This window comes from Sardina pilchardus, chromosome 7, assembly GCF_963854185.1.
Source record: "Sardina pilchardus chromosome 7, fSarPil1.1, whole genome shotgun sequence".
Lineage (NCBI taxonomy): Eukaryota > Metazoa > Chordata > Actinopteri > Clupeiformes > Clupeidae > Sardina > Sardina pilchardus.
The window spans coordinates 32,187,430-32,203,622 of record NC_085000.1 but is presented as its reverse complement, the minus strand read 5'-3'; the positions used below and the strand labels follow the sequence as shown (position 1 = coordinate 32,203,622).

The following is a 16,193-nucleotide window of genomic DNA, read 5'->3' as shown; positions in this document are numbered from 1 at the left end:
CACACACACACACACACACACAAGCACATGCACAAACACACACATCCACACACACAGACACACACACAGACACACACACACACACACACACACAGGCACACGCACAAACACACACACACACAGACACACACACACACACACACACACACACACACACACACACACAGGCACACGCACAAACACACACACACACAGACACACACACACACACACACACACACACACACACACAGACACACACACACACACTCATGTGAGACTCATGATCACAGCAGTGCACTGAACAAGACACGGCACACTCCAGAGGTGTCTCTCAAATCCCGACCATCCCCCGAAGCGGTTCTGGTCATGCTCGAAACCCAAACACACAACGCTTCCCTCGCGTCCTGGGGCTTCTGTGTTGCACTTCATTACCTTGCCCAGTGCCGAGCCGTGTTTGCCGTTACTCACCCACTCGCACTGTCCTTCACATTCGCCCCAGAGTGCAAAGACATTTTCACTTGCAATTTTCACCTCACAAACCATTACCAAAAAAAGAGGACGGAAAACTGAGAATCAGGACGAGTAATTCTGGCTGCTCTTTGAGTATTTCTTTGCTCTAGATTTTAACCAAAGTAACACAGAGGCAAAACACATATCATACTGATATTATACCAGATTCCATGCAACCATACATTGGCCCAAAATCATGTCACAAGTCCTACTTGGTTTAATTATGAACAATATTCCTTTCCCAACACAGATAGATTGTAGCCTGGGTTTTCCCATACTGCCTTGCGCGGTGATTTCAATCCCGCTGCTAAGCCAGTCTGGAAACTAACGCCCAAATGTTCGCCTGATGTTGGCGAACCAATCACAGAACATCCGAGAAGTTTCCATAGCCTTCTTGCGTCTACATTCGACGCGAAAGGATTTACGGCAGCCCTTAGCGTTGCATACGAACGAGTTGGGTGAGCTATGCGCATTTGATAGACATCCATGGCGCCCAATGAACGGATCTGGGCATTTTTTCAAATACGAGAAAATGAACGTCTGGTTGCCAGACCACGTCTCATTTGAGAAGTGGGAGGCGTTAGCCAGGCTAGATAGATTGGGGAGCTTTAGCACCATTCTGTTCGCCCAGTCTTAAATCATCTGGCTGATTTTCCTGATGGTCACATTTGGTCTAGATGTGCAGGGGAGGAGGCCCATTCCCCCAGGCTTTGGGTGGTGAGCGGGCGGATCTGTGGGACACGTGGTGCCCTCACCTCCTCTCCCATTTTTGCAGGTTGTCAGACACCTCCGAGTTCCTCCGAGAACAGCGGGATGGAACACTGCACGGAGGAGGCGCTATAGCAACTGGGCTGCACTGTACCATCAAGGTCACATCTCAGGCATTCAGGCTCCAAGCTCAAAGAGCTACACCTGCTACCCATGGCAGCTTCCCTGTCACAGGAACCTCTCAAACGGGAGAATGCTTCCCAACGTTGATATAGACAGGACAGGTGTCACAAACGTGGGTAGCATCAGTGTCATGTACACTATGATCTCTATGCTGTTTTATTCAATTTGTTTTCAGTTGCTTTGACTAGTGACTCAGTCTGCCAAAAAAAATATCTGGATGTGATCATACTTTGCTGGTGACACCTTATGATATAAAATAGATCAAGGACTTGAATAGACTTGTTCCTGTTCAAGGGAACAAGTCTATTAATTTTAGAAATGAAACAGTAATGCAGAAAACTGGATTTTTTTTTTTTTGTCAGAGCAGAATAAGTAACGGTTAGTGCTAATCTAAAATGAACATTGAAGTAAATACATATTGCCTCCAAAGAGCAATCAGATACTGTGTGATGGCTTGGAAACTCACGCTCCATAACTCTGCTTCTCTCATCCCCACACACAGACCGCGTGTGGTCACAAATTTGATAACGTATCACCGAGCAACCTGGCAGGTGTGGGAATGATAAATTACGATCTGCTATCTGGCCTGGCCTGATTTAAAAACTTCACCTCGCATTAACGTGGGAAAGACTGTGAGGCGAGCATGTTATAACGAGCATAAGAGACAAGCATGTAGATAAACAGTGTCAGCGCAAATAATGACACGGGCATAACAAAATAATGGCTGATTTGATTAGATCAGAGAGCCTCATCCATCATAATCGTCTGGAGGATTTGAGTTTATTTAGCCATTAATTTGCTTGGAATACTTCCTGTCTGCTACACTGACTTGATACCAAGATAATTAACAACTGTTTTCCCTTATCTAATTTTACTCTCTTGAGCTGCAAGAAAGGATAATATTTATCAGGCACATGGTCTACTCCCCGGCCCACTCATGAATACCTGCACCATTGCCAAATCTGCAAACAGAGAGAGAGAGAGAGATGTGGATCTACTGAACACAATCAACAGTTATCATATCAAGTTAGACAATGACTGTCATAATATTTCAGTCATTATATCACCTCTCATCATTATTACAATCTATTCTAAGCATGACTCCCAACGTCATGTTGCTCACCTGCAACCTTTAAGTATGTCGGCATGACTATTGTTCTAGTTGCTAGTGCTATTCGGATTGCTCCACCATTGGGGTTCAGGACCTTCTCAGCAATAGCAACGTCTGTCTTTGGAATACTAATCATCAAATGTGTTAGCATCAATATTTTCAACCACTCTATATACACACATTCTTCTAGTTTCCTGGTATGCTATTAGATACAATCAAATGGAGTAGCATATAAAGGGAAAAGGTTAGCCGCTGTGCTTTCATTTTCATCATACTCATGCAGGCAGTAACCTACCCACCCACGCTGCACTGTGTATGACTCTGATCAAATGAAAAGGGAATGCCTAAGTCATTACTGCCTGCAACAAAACCTTCGTAGTTTCTCACACTATTCTTGTCCAAAGAAAACTTGGTCAAAATAATAATGAAGTATGTATGTTGTTTAAGATTGGGCTAGTTTAGTGGGGGAAACGTATCATGTTTGCAGTATATGCATATACTGTACATGTAATACAAATGTGATACTGTTTACTGTTGATTTACTGTCTATATGCCCTGTAAAATGTTTTCGTAGAATGCAATGTGAACCAGATTAACCCAATCCCTGTAAATATATTATAGGGCCTGTAATAAATTTTATGTCTTTCCAGGGATTGAGATAATCTGGTAGGCAAAATAATTTGATACAAAGATACACAGAGGAGCCCAATATTAGAATGTGAATGCTTTGATGTTGTCAGCATCACTGTGAATGTATAGCACGAACATACTGTCGCCATCTCCATAAACGTGCGCCACACTAAACATCTTCCATCCAGAGACAAAAACACACAAAAAACGGACAAAAAAGAGACTCAACTGGGCCATCTTTGTTTCACCATAATATAACGTCAACATGCAAACACACGCCGCTTTGAGTTGAGTGTTGGGGCATGCAGCTATGTGTGTGTAATCAAATTAAGAACATTTCAGCCTATTGGTTTTAAGTGCATGAGCTATGAAATGTGAAGACACGGAATGATTTACCCCCCACATGACCCTATACAGAGAATATAAAGCATACTAAATACGTCAGCAAAAACAAATAGCTCAGCAGTGAACTGACCTCAGTCCAGATCTCTAGTAATAATACAGTGCCCCTCCCCCACTAGGTCTACTTGACTACCATCACGGATCAAAGCGGAAAGTGTGTACAGACTGACTAGGAGCTTCCTAGAGTGACCCTGTGCAGTACTGTTGGCCTGTTCTGTCATGATCAAGCCAAAGAACCCCTCCCACTGTGAATGAAGAGGTGCCTGTGACAGTGTGAGAGCATTCAATCAGCCAAAACATCAATGGTGCGGATCGATACAGTTTAAACAGTAAGGATAAAGGGGGAACACATTTTCCACCTGAATCTGGGTGCTTTGATAGCATGCAGAACTGGCATTACTGGCATGTTATTACAGCGAACACAGACTTCAGGATGACTGTGTTGTTTTATCATTTGCAAAGTCCTGAGGCCTGTGCACTCAAAACAGAAAATCAAATTGTCCAGGGAATGTAACCTGTTCCAGAAATATCCTTGGCTCAGGCTATTTTCCATCAGCCCCAAGACTATCATTCAGATCAAAGAAGCCAACTTATCTTCTTTGAATTAGCCATACAGGCTCTGTGAGGGTTCGATGTGCAATACAAAAAACTACTTCTGGAACAAGGTCACCTTGGTTACAACCCTGAATATTGTCACATTTAAAGACAGATGACTGACATGTTCCTCTACAAAAACCCAAAGGTACTAATCAAACAGACCGCTGAATCAGTTCTGTTATTTTGTCTGCTGATCAGTTCTGCAGTAGTACACTGACTGCCATAGCACAGGCGTTAATGAGCCTGTGTTGATAAGTCATGAAGCAAACAAAAGATTAATAAACTATCATGTGAACATGATTCAAGAGTATCAGAGAAGGCATCTATTCTTGTAATACCACAGAGAATTCTCCAATCAATAGTCTCCAGTGACGACTGAATGCAGACTCAATCTCAATGCAGCATCTCTTAGCAGACAAAATAAAAGGCATGTCAGAGGCTAGTTTAATAAAAAGCTATACACAATAGCCTCCGATTGCATGCAACAATTAGATCAAACCCATCGCTTCCCCTTACAGCAGCTATCTCTCAGACCACCACCACCACATAGCTGACAAAGGCCCATTCCGACTGAAGAGAGGATGGCTAAACTAGGGTTCAGCACCCTGGACAGCTACTTATATACAGGAAACTGGAAAGCTCAAAGACTGAACACTAAAACAGAAGGGCATGCCTTCAGATGAGACTTACAATAAAAGGAATAGTTTTCTAAACTAAAGATGCAGATCTAAATGGGTATTTCAACTGACTGACAACGAGAAACATTGATAATATACAGTATATATTTGTGCACACATATTTATAGGCTACCTCAGAATTACAGCAGGCTTCTGTTGTGGCATTGGAAAGGGGTATTTTCCTTTGAGCTACTCAATTATATTGATTTGCAATAGCACCTAAACAGAAACAGGCTTGAAATGTCTTATCATCAATGTTTTCTTGTTGTGCAAGCCTACCTACAAATGTCCCTTTTCAAAATAGAGCTAAGTGACTTCTCTGCCTTACCCAAATAATGTTTTTAAATCTAAGGCTATTTATGAACCACGTCTATTAAATAGCCTATCATAACAGAAGGATAATATATTTTATTCATAATGACAACTGTTTAAAGATGCTGGGGTCTCTGAATGCTATACGGGGCAATGGAATGCGTTGACAGCCATGTGTTTTATGACAAACTATTACATAACGAAAAAAACGGAAAGCCCTCATTGGTATTCCAGTCGTCGTGTTTGCTTGCTGCTTGTAGCAAAATGGAAGATTTCCCTCTCTTAACCATTCATGCAATGTTTAGACTTATTTAATCGACAATGGTAGTTTTTAATTATCTAGCCAAGGGCATCAAATGGCAACCCTACAACCTTGGGCTCTCGTTTATTTGAAGAGGACACGAAGCGCCAGTCGTAAACATCCCGTCTTATAGGCTGCAAACAAGCAGAGAGATACTGAGAACCAACCTTGACTTAATATGCTTAACTCTTCTATAACACAATCAACCCGATGCTTTTACTTCGCTATTCCCCTGTTATTTCAGCTGGAGCTAAAATACAACTTAAAGGAGCGCGTAGTATTTCATATAAATTATGCAATAGGCTGTATACAGACAAAATGACACTTTGCATTTGAAAGTCCATACGCAATGATGTACATAAATGCAATCGTGATAAGCTACTAGGCTACTCTTGCATTCATTATATGCGTAACAAAACAGAACGAAATCAGACCATATAGGCTATTTCAAAGGGTGACCAGAGATTATACATTTTAGACATATGATCTAAGCGTAAAACACTTTGGCTAGCTATTTGCTTGGTGCACTGAAATTGACGCTGCAATGAAATAACAAATGAACAAGATGGGGTCGAAAACAAGCTTCCCCTTACACCAGGAGTTATGACATGCCTGCTAAACAAATTATATGATGAATTTGTGATCATTACTTGCAATCATCAGCTGCTTACCAGGAATATGATGTTAGATTTCAGTGTCGTATTCTGAGGGATTCTCCTCTCTCCGATGCAAAGACCGAAGGTGACCCTTCTGTGTGTGTCTATCAGCATCCACGGATCACGATGTATGCAGCAAGGGGGAGCTGCGATGCTTTCAGGCACACTTCACAGATGGGGGATGGTTCAACTCATGGCTGTCGTTACTTGCTGCAAATGATGACGAACTCAAGGGGAACACCACATTTTAAGGCCGTCTGTGGTGAGCCTGTTGTAGCACAGGCATGAATTTAACGTTTCTCTTGAGAGCTTCAGAAAAACAGTATGAAAAGGAAGAATAAATTATTGAAATTTAAATGCACTGAAGGGCAATGCCCCTCAAGTAATGTCTTGAATGACATGTTAATAGCACTTCCACACAGAATTGTAAACATCAACAACAGCAAACACTACATAATAATAATAATAATAATAATAATAATAATAATAATAATAATAATAGTAATAATAATTTATCATTAATACTCAGGTTAATTAATTGGTTGTTGGACTTTTCTCCTCCTCTAAAGTTGTTATTGCAAAATAGCTGCACCTGCAGTATCACCAAGGTGAACAGGCTCCTCTCTATCCTCTACTGTACTTGTACTGTACCTGTAAACTGTCATAGAGTCTATCTGGTATAGTATAGAATGTTTGCATAAGCCTGTAATGACCTGCCTCCCCAGTGCTGGCGTGGAACCTGCCTGTATAGCATACAAGAGCGTGTGTTCAACACTTGATTTCCATGTATAATAGCGGACATTTTATTGTTGACTTTCCTCACCAGCATCTCCATCTAAGGTGTGGCTATATCATTTGTTGTATACAGTAAAAAAATCCATTACACATATACTGTACATGGAAGTTATTTTGCCTCATATGGTGACTGTTCAACACTGATGATGATGGAACTACTATGCGTTTATCATTATTGAGATTTTCCAGGTAAGTTGTCATCATTTCCCACATCTACTGACAATTTCCAGAGTAAACCATTTAAAGGATATTCTTCCTGGGCCTCAAAATCCTCCTGCCTCCATTTACCCTCTAGACCATGACAGAGACCATTCATACAGCATGTCATCAGAACATGTGAGGCATACAATTGTATCTGCCAGTATTTTATAGCATTAAAGGGATAGTTCGGGTTTTAAGACACGAAGTTATATGGGTTCCCTGTCAGCAACGTTGTGCATCAGCACTGACTTACCCCCCGACAGCGTCCTGTGAGCCGAGATCCAGCCGGTTTTTGATCGTTTTTGATGCTGAAGAAAGTAGTCCGGCAAGTTTCTGGGGTCACGAAAGTAAAGTGTTTTTCTTCTCAAAACCGTTTTTGTGGTGCAAATATATCACTCTTTTGAACGCATATGGTTTAGAGAAGAAAAACACTTTACTTTCGTGACCCCAGAAACTTGCCGGACTACTTTCTTCAGCATCAAAAACCGGCTGGACCTCGGCTCACAGGACGCTGTCGGGGGGTAAGTCATTGCTGATGCACAACGTTGCTGACAGGGAACCCATATAACTTCGTGTCTTAAAACCCGAACTATCCCTTTAACACATCATGATAGTCAGTTTAGTTGGTGACAGTTGCTCACCTCTTGGAAACTGAACACTCTAAAGCTGTGGTCCGAACATAATGCAGTCCTTTGTGAAATACAACCTCCTTGCAACTGAAGCTGGGCTGAATTATTAATAGGACAAAGACACGCAAAGGACAGAAATGGACAGATGAAATGAGTTCACTTTTGTGTCATATTGTGGCCACAAATTACACACAAAAAAGAAACATTTTTGTAAGCTAGATTCAGATGCTGTGTGATGCACAAACGTTGGAAATGTGATAATCCACATGACACTTTTGTTTTGATCATGCATGAACTGGAGGAGTTGTGGTCTATGCAGGAAGCTCAGATGCAAGATGCCACCTCTAGGCCAAAAAAGCCTTACTCATAAGGAAAGACATAATACAAAAATAAAGCTGAAATTGTCACAATGTTTAAAACATTTAAACATTGTGACAATGTGTGACACAGACACACACACACACACACACACACACACACACACACACACACACACACCCACCAACATGGCACTCACTGTCCAATGCTTTAACGATCAACCAAACCCTATGCAGACAGTAAAACAGACTGCAGAAGAGCCACTCATGTTGCTGACATAAAACAGGTAGGCCTAGATAAAGGACATCCACAGTCGTTAGACCAGAGCAGAGTTAAGAGAGCCTATAATCAGATGATGCAATAAAAAAGGGTAGCCTACCCTAAATCAAATAACTGAAATAGTTGTAGGCTATTGTTCTGAAAAGTAATTAATGTTTAGAGCAATACTACTACTGCTAATACTTCCAATAGCCTAAAGTGTGTGTTCCCATATTACCATATAAGCTATAATTGACATAACTGAATGTGTGTCGCTTAATTTTAATGCTTGTTAAGCGTTTGAGTCAAGCTACAATCACCAGTGCTGGGGATGTTTCATTCTGCTGTTTTGGGTTACTTTGTTACTTTCCTGTTAGCCTTCCATGATGGTTAGAAATGACAAAATTCCCTTTGGTTCCCTACCTGATGCTCACTGACATGGGCGGACTATTACCAGGCTATAACTGATCAAATTATCATTTTTTAACCTCAATAAAAGTGGGCTATTTCTTTTCCAGTGTGACCTGAAAGATTTCCCCCACGTCTGCATGTTTGGTAAAGAAATAACACCATAGAATAGCACCGCTAGGGCACCATTTGGACATTTAAGACGCTGCTCTGCGCATGCGCAACCCCTTTTCTGCTCCGGTATCACAACAGAGCGACAAGGTAGGCGAAATGGCGCTATACAAATCTTGATAAATCTCTAACATCTTATGTCCTATAGGGGTTTTGGTGTTACATTATGCCACATGAGACAATATAGAAATAATCAATTCCGTCATTTTCTTGATGATGATGGTATGATGAGAAAAAAATTATCTTCAATCTGTCCCGGCATGATGGCTAATGCAAGTGGGCTGAAGGGTCCTTCTCATCCGGCTCCTTTCCCCATTGTAGCGCTTTATGGTTGGGATTTCACGTCGTTATGAACGTCTGAATTGTATTCTGTTGTACAGTTGAGTATAATGCTATCTTGATTGAATTACATCTCGTCGTTGCTCAAGAAATAGGCTTTGGAGTACGTGGAGTAGGTGGCTATTAGCAAACTATGCTAACTTTGGCTAAGCTAGGAAGTGTCGCCGGTTTCTTGTTTGCTGAAATGGTTTTATGTTGAAGAATGCAAGTAGGCGAAGCATTTAGAATATTGTCTAGTGCATTGGCGAGGGTGCTCTTGCGAACCGATCACCGGTACGCATGTAGCTATAAACGTTATGTGGAACGTCTAACGCAAGCTAACTTGCGACCTAACCAGTGGAGAACTTCCGGATCATTGGGGTCATTTAGGAGCATGGATCATTTAGCCTGATTTGGACTATGAGACTAATTAAATAATTTCCAACTGTAAATAACATGGTAACTTTTGTATTCTCACAGATGTTGATGCCCAAGAAGAACCGCATTGCCATTTACGAGCTCCTCTTCAAGGAGGGAGTCATGGTGGCCAAAAAGGATGTTCATCTTGCCAAGCATCCAGAGCTGGCGGACAAAAACGTGCCTAACCTGCACGTAATGAAGGCCATGCAGGTCAGTGAACCATTTGATATTTAGGTACTACTATCGTTGTCCTCTTGAGGACCAGTAAGGTCACTGAAAGTGATGTGTACAGACACACATGCTATGGTAAAACTATTAAGGCGTTAGCATCCATGCTTGTAGTGTTGGTGGGCCTGTTGTCTGGTAAATGAGCCTGTGTTTGGAATGGGTCCGTGTTCTACACTTCTGTCATCCATGTAAAAGTGGAAAGACACGTAAATGTGTCATTGTTCTGTACTTTGCCATCCATGTGAAAAAGCAATCGTATGCTAACTTTGCACTGTGTCAATGGGAGACCTAGACCTGACAAAACTCAATATGATCAAAATTGCTTTGCTAACCTTGCTTATATTCCCCATAGTCCCTGAAGTCCTGTGGGTATGTGAAGGAGCAGTTTGCCTGGCGGCACTTCTACTGGTACCTGACCAATGAGGGCATCCAGTATCTGAGGGACTTCCTGCACCTGCCCCCAGAGATTGTGCCCGCCACCCTCCGCAGGCAGACTCGTCCAGAGACTGCCCGTCCCAGACCCAAAGGTACCTGCAATTTTTGTTGATGTGTAATCAAAATGTCAGACTCAAGTTACAAGTTATTTTGTCCCCTGAGAATTGTGGATACGGTCCATCTCAGGTTTGAACATTTATCAGTAGAATTGAACATGCTGCTTGATGCGTGATCTACTTAAAGATAGCTTGACTGGTATTGATTTGTAGGTATCTACTAGTTCCTAGCCACCAAGAGTATATTCAGCCTTGAAGTCATAATAAATTGCTCAGCAGCGCAAAGGACCAAAAGCCAAAGTGTAAACACAGAATTTTAAGTTACATAAGTGACCACACTGTGATGGGTCGTTTTGCATATGTGAAAAGGTCTATTCAAAGCAGGTGGTTTTAAGTGATATATGACTGTCATGCTAGTGTCATGTTTCCAACTTGAGACAAGTTGTATGTTAACTCAACAGTGGAATGTGTGTGTTGATATGCGGTGGAGGCATCCATCTTAACTCGTAACAGCTGACTGCTTGCCACAGTGTGTGTGATTTGAGTAATAAAACTAATGCGATTTTTCTTCTCAGGTTTGGAGGGTGAGAGGCCTGCTCGTCTGGCACGCGGTGAAGCAGACAGAGACACCTACAGACGCTCTGCAGCACCCCGTAAGTGCACTTTATTACTAGTGAAGGCAAGGGCACTGCTAGAAACGTGGGCCCTATGACCGACAAAAATTCTGGGCCCCACCGATAATATAGTCTTATTGGAGAGGCTCTCTTGGGGCGCCCTGTCGGTGCTGGGCCCTTAGAATGGCCCCCGTGTGAAGGAAATGTGCTATCCTTTGAACTGTTGCTAGATCCTCAACATAGCTAAATTGGCCACACTTTTAGAAGGCTGTGAAAATAAGCTTAATACTGTCACTTTGTGGTGCTGTTGCAAATGGCTGTAGTAATTTCCCCCCTAGTCTTGACTCACAGGAGTTGATATCAGTAGGCGGAGTGTTCCATGTGCTCATTAATGCTTTGTGTTGCAGCTGGTGCTGACAAGAAGGCTGAGGCCGGCGCTGGTGCAGCCACAGAATTCCAATTTGTAAGTATTTTTGATTCCGGTTAACCTGTGCTTTTGTAGTGGGTATTCAGTTCCACACTTGAAACTGTGTTGTAAGTATTTCAATGGAAATATTAAAGTAAAATGTAGGGATTTAGGTGGATAGAGGGTTATATGGCTGAGAATGTGATTTAAGAAGATTTATTGTAAGTGTAATGAATTCCTCATTGTGTTTTACAGAGAGGTGGATTTGGCCGTGGAAGAGGACAGCAGCCTCAATAAACCGCTATGTTTATGTAAAATAAAAACTGTTGGACTTTGACACGTCTCAGTATTTTCTTGATGAGCGAGACTGCATTTGCCTTGTGACCACACTGGACTTCTATACTACCATCTGCTATTGTGGTGGTCAGGTGTGTTGGGTTATGGATTTTGACCATATCCATTACTTGTTAACAGTACACAATATAGTACAGATTGTCTTGTTCTCAGCTGCTGTTGGTGTAAATTGTGGTGTTCTTGCCCACTTAAATATGGGCGCAAACCAAAGGACCTGTTCTAAAGGCTGGTTAAAATGGGGGTCCCAATCCTGTAAGGTGTGATGCATACTTACTAACAAAAATAATAAAGCTTTATAAACACAGCAACCTAAATCAGGTGTGCTTGAAGCTATTTTGAACTTTGCTAGGAGAGTTCTAAAGAAGCTTGCCCTTGGAACCCCATTTTGATAGCTTCATTGCAAAACTGTTGCGTCTCTTCTCTCATAAGCTTGAACTGACTTAAGGTTCCACGGGTCAGGGAATTTCAGAAGAGGCATTTCCAGTCAGGGAATTTGGTCAATTTGAATGCACGTTCAAGGAATATCAGGGCATTTTATTAACAGTAAATTATGTAATAGCCAAAACCTGCAAAAAACTGGCTGATTCATGCTAGTTAACTTTTAGGAGGTAGACGACCCAAGAGTGGACATTGGGATCTGTTTGACTGGTTGAAATGCTCTTTTCTGCTCAGCATCCAATTTAAAATATTGGCCATTTCTGTATATCGGAAGTCATGGAAATTCTGTTATATGGTCAGGGAATTTTAAGTCTTCACTTAGACTGGGAACCCTGACTGAAGATGTCAAATTCTTATAAATCATAGGTTTAATTCAAATCATTTAATCGTCCATAACAGTATTCTGACGTACCCTCTCTTAAATGAACTTTGAATACAAAGATGACTCCTTCCTGTTAATTAGAATGAGTCATATAAGTACTTGATTTGGTGCCAGACAATGCATAGATCTATCTATTTCTGTGGGTTCACAATATGCTTGATTTCAGTGTAAGACGCGTCTTAACTCTTAGGTCGCCCATATCAATGCCCTCAACACCTGCAGTGTTCTTTGGAGTAAAAAGTATGTGATCCAGAACAAATTAAGGTTGAGAGATTCTAAGGTATCTAATAAATGCCATGTCAAAGGAATACACATTTCTGTATGTACAGAGCACGGCTACCAATGGCTATTAAGCCAATGTGCTGGGCAATTAGTCCCCTCACTCTCCACTACCAGTTCTTGTAGTCTAGTTTCCTGTCAGAATAACACCTAAATTGTCCCACATAAAGATCACATTCATTACAGCACAGTAAATAAGTCCTGAATATAGAATAAACACAGAAGGCTTGTGAAATACTGTTTCTTTTATTTGTTGGCACAACTATTTTACAATCTTTAGTCTTTTCATAACAGTTTGATCTACTATAGTAATAAAAAGGGATTATGAGTTTCTTTTATTTAATATTACATTTTCCAGGTGACAGATTGGTGTTGTAAGGGGACTTCAACGAATTCAGTGAAATAATTCATGGATATGTAAAACCTGTCCCTTAACTCGATCTCTGGCAACAGTAGAGCAACTCAAGTGAATTAGGAAAAGAAAATTGCTTTATGACTCCTGTTTTAGTCAACCACCCCTAGATGGGGTGAGGTACCACTTGATTCAAATGGAGGAAGCCAAATGTCCAAGACTTGCATTAATCAGTTTGTCCGTCACCAGCAGGGTTGATGTTCATCTCCCAGCCTCCAGAGCAGTGACTACTGCAGAGGATGACAAAACTGCAAGTACAACAGGACCTTTTGACGTGTCATTTTCAACATGGTGCTCACAAAGGCAGAAGTGTTATAGACCTTTTTCACAGCAGCCATTTTCACATGAAATGGCAGGGCTAGCACAGGAGTTACCAAATGCCACACTGAAGTCTCTGTTAAGTTGAAGTGTAGCAGAATCAGAGCCTTAATTAATGTCATTAGTTACCTGGGCCTGCCACATATTCCATGTTATGGCTTCTGTGGAAAAGGTCCATCAGCACAGCTGCTGTGATCAGTGTGAGAGTGATAACTACTTTTTTGGATAACAATGTTCATGTAGGTCAACCATGGAGGACACGGTTTAAACAGATTGTACATATCCAGTCACTATAGCTGCCCTGATAGGGAGCACAGTTCCAAGTGTATTTTTGTTGGTGTATATATTGACCCAGCAATGTGATGGGAAAAGATGGATTACAACCACAATCATGAGTCTTTTCATATTGACAATCTGCAATGTTCAAAAATGTTTACATGTAATTTTGACGTGTGTGCTTCAAATGTTCACTGTGTGAAATTCTGTGAGTGAAGACAAGCTTCTTTTCCTCAATCAGTTCATTGAAAAATGTGCTGAATGTTGGATTATGCCCATCAAGTATAACTATACACAAAGACTTACAACAGGTGGAATTACCTCACTGTAATCTGATTGGAGCACCTAAGAGCTTCACGTTTCTGAAGAGATTCAAGGGTACCATTTTACAAATCTCCTTGATTTATCTGAACACTTAAGAAACAATGTAATTATTATGGATTTGTACTCCAAGTCATTAAAACAATTACAGATATGGGACAAAGATTTGAATTTACCTTAACAATATCATATTATTATGTAGGCTATTAGATGAAGTGCTCTACAGATACAATGTCCTGCTTTACAGACTTCTCTCTGAAAAACATGAGGCTAATCATGAGCATTTGAATGAGTTCATTTTTACTTTACTGTGAACCTGTTGAGGAGGAAGGCCACATGGATTTCAGGAAAAACAAAACAAAACAAAAAACTGTAGAACAAGCAAACCCTTCATCAGAATCCCCAGGGTGATATTGTGGAAAGACAGAGAAGAGTGGAAAGAAAAAAAATAAGTTGTATGAATAAGTCTGGCTTACCACATTATTGTCTAACATAATTACTATTACTGAACTGCCAAGTCTATACATAAAGAGCTTATTGGCACATTTGTATCCTAGCAGTTTACTGCTTTTATTTCAGGTGGCGTAATCCTTCAAGATACAGTGCGGTACCCACTGTTTTCCTGTAGGTGTCAGTATTCTATTCTGTGCTCTTAACTAAATGTGACGTAACTGGGAATGATGCCAAGTTAGAAACTTGTCCATGTTACGTTTCACAGTGGATAAGATGCATTAATTATCAAAAATGTCTATGTTAAAGTAACATCCAATACTTTATATAATGTGTTTCAAGGATGGTGAATTAAATAGAAAAAGAACACATACAATTCGGACCCCTGGATATCCATAAATGAAGTTTGCTTGTCAACGTAGCACAAATTAAGCAAAGAAAAGATTCTGAAAAGAATGCGAATGATTTGGTCACCCTTAAATTCTACCGTTTTTGGGGGGATATGACCCTATTTTCAATTTAACTGAGAACTCTCATTTGTCCTGTATTGTGTTTTCTATTTCACTGAGAACAGACACGATATACTGGACTCTACTGGCATGCAGACCAGTAAATTGTGTCTAGACTAAGGGGGGAAAACTTCATTGCAATGCTGGTATCCATTGGCTTTTCAAACTACTTGCTTTTAGGATTAATTACTTGATGAATGTCTCCTCTATCCAGACTTATGATCAATATAACCAATGCCATTCATATATCAGCTCACCATCTTTCCCATCTTCTGAAATAGCAAACCAACAGTCATGGAGCCAATGTGATATTTGGATTCTCCAAGGTAGAAGCAAGTTAAAACCAATACCATGACAATGTGAAATCAAGGGAGGTATTTAGTGTATGGGCTGACCTTTTAATGGTGTTTACAGGGGAACATCGCCTCGATCATACTTCCTCTCCAGAGCACCCGTCCATTTTTTTTTTTTTTTGCGTCTGGGTATCAAATGTGCTTCAGACCTCTTTAAAAATCCTTCCTGACGAAGTCAAACTACAGACATATTGTGATTGTTTGAATGTTTTCTTCTATGTTTTGATTAAATGTTGTGATAATTCCTATGTTGTTAGAATCAAAGTCAACCTTTTTTTTTTAGCTCATTTATATATAATGTCCTGGTGAACCACCAGCTGTTTGTGATTACCTTTTAGATATGTCAGCAAGCACAAACACTATCTCCTTGGTTTTGGCTTGCTGCCAGAAGCAAGATCCAATCCACTTTTGGATCAATTCCTCTGTCAAACCAGTACAGTTTACAATTTCCTACAAATATTTCACAAATGTGATTGCCGTGGATATAAGCTGGTACAGTTGCAAGATAGTTCATAACATGGAAGATGGGCTTGTCTTCAGACATGCAATGGGCGTGTGTTTCTCAGTATGGGTAAAGGGAAACTTGACGAGAGAATATGTTGGAACTATTTAGCTCTACTATATGCAGCAAGAATCCTATCCATTAGAATATATAGAGCAGTTATAACTGCATAAGCCGTGACAAATATTTAGTTGGGCAATTATTGTACAAGCTCACATTCTTTTCATTTTCGTCTGGCTTCAACAGTCAGGTTGAAATAAAATTTGGATTAAA

General features: G+C 40.7%; 2 protein-coding genes across 2 annotated transcripts in view; one reads left to right on the top strand and one right to left on the bottom strand.

Annotated features, from left to right (window-relative positions):
• The window catches only part of LOC134087964 (protein kinase C and casein kinase substrate in neurons protein 1-like), a 37,943-nt gene extending 31,717 nt beyond the window's left edge, over window positions 1-6,226 (bottom strand). The window contains exon 1 of the mRNA XM_062541836.1: window positions 6,085-6,226. The gene's annotated coding sequence lies outside the window, so the exon portion shown is untranslated. The remainder of the gene's footprint in view (window positions 1-6,084) is intronic.
• A 2,596-nt stretch (window positions 6,227-8,822) lies between these two features.
• Window positions 8,823-11,663, top strand: rps10 (ribosomal protein S10). The gene is made up of 6 exons (XM_062541846.1): window positions 8,823-8,939; window positions 9,648-9,797; window positions 10,168-10,342; window positions 10,882-10,959; window positions 11,328-11,383; window positions 11,582-11,663. The coding sequence occupies exons 1-6, from the start codon at window positions 8,895-8,897 to the stop codon at window positions 11,621-11,623; spliced, it is 546 nt and encodes a 181-aa protein (XP_062397830.1). The 5' UTR covers window positions 8,823-8,894; the 3' UTR covers window positions 11,624-11,663.
• The last annotated feature ends 4,530 nt before the right edge of the window (window positions 11,664-16,193 follow it).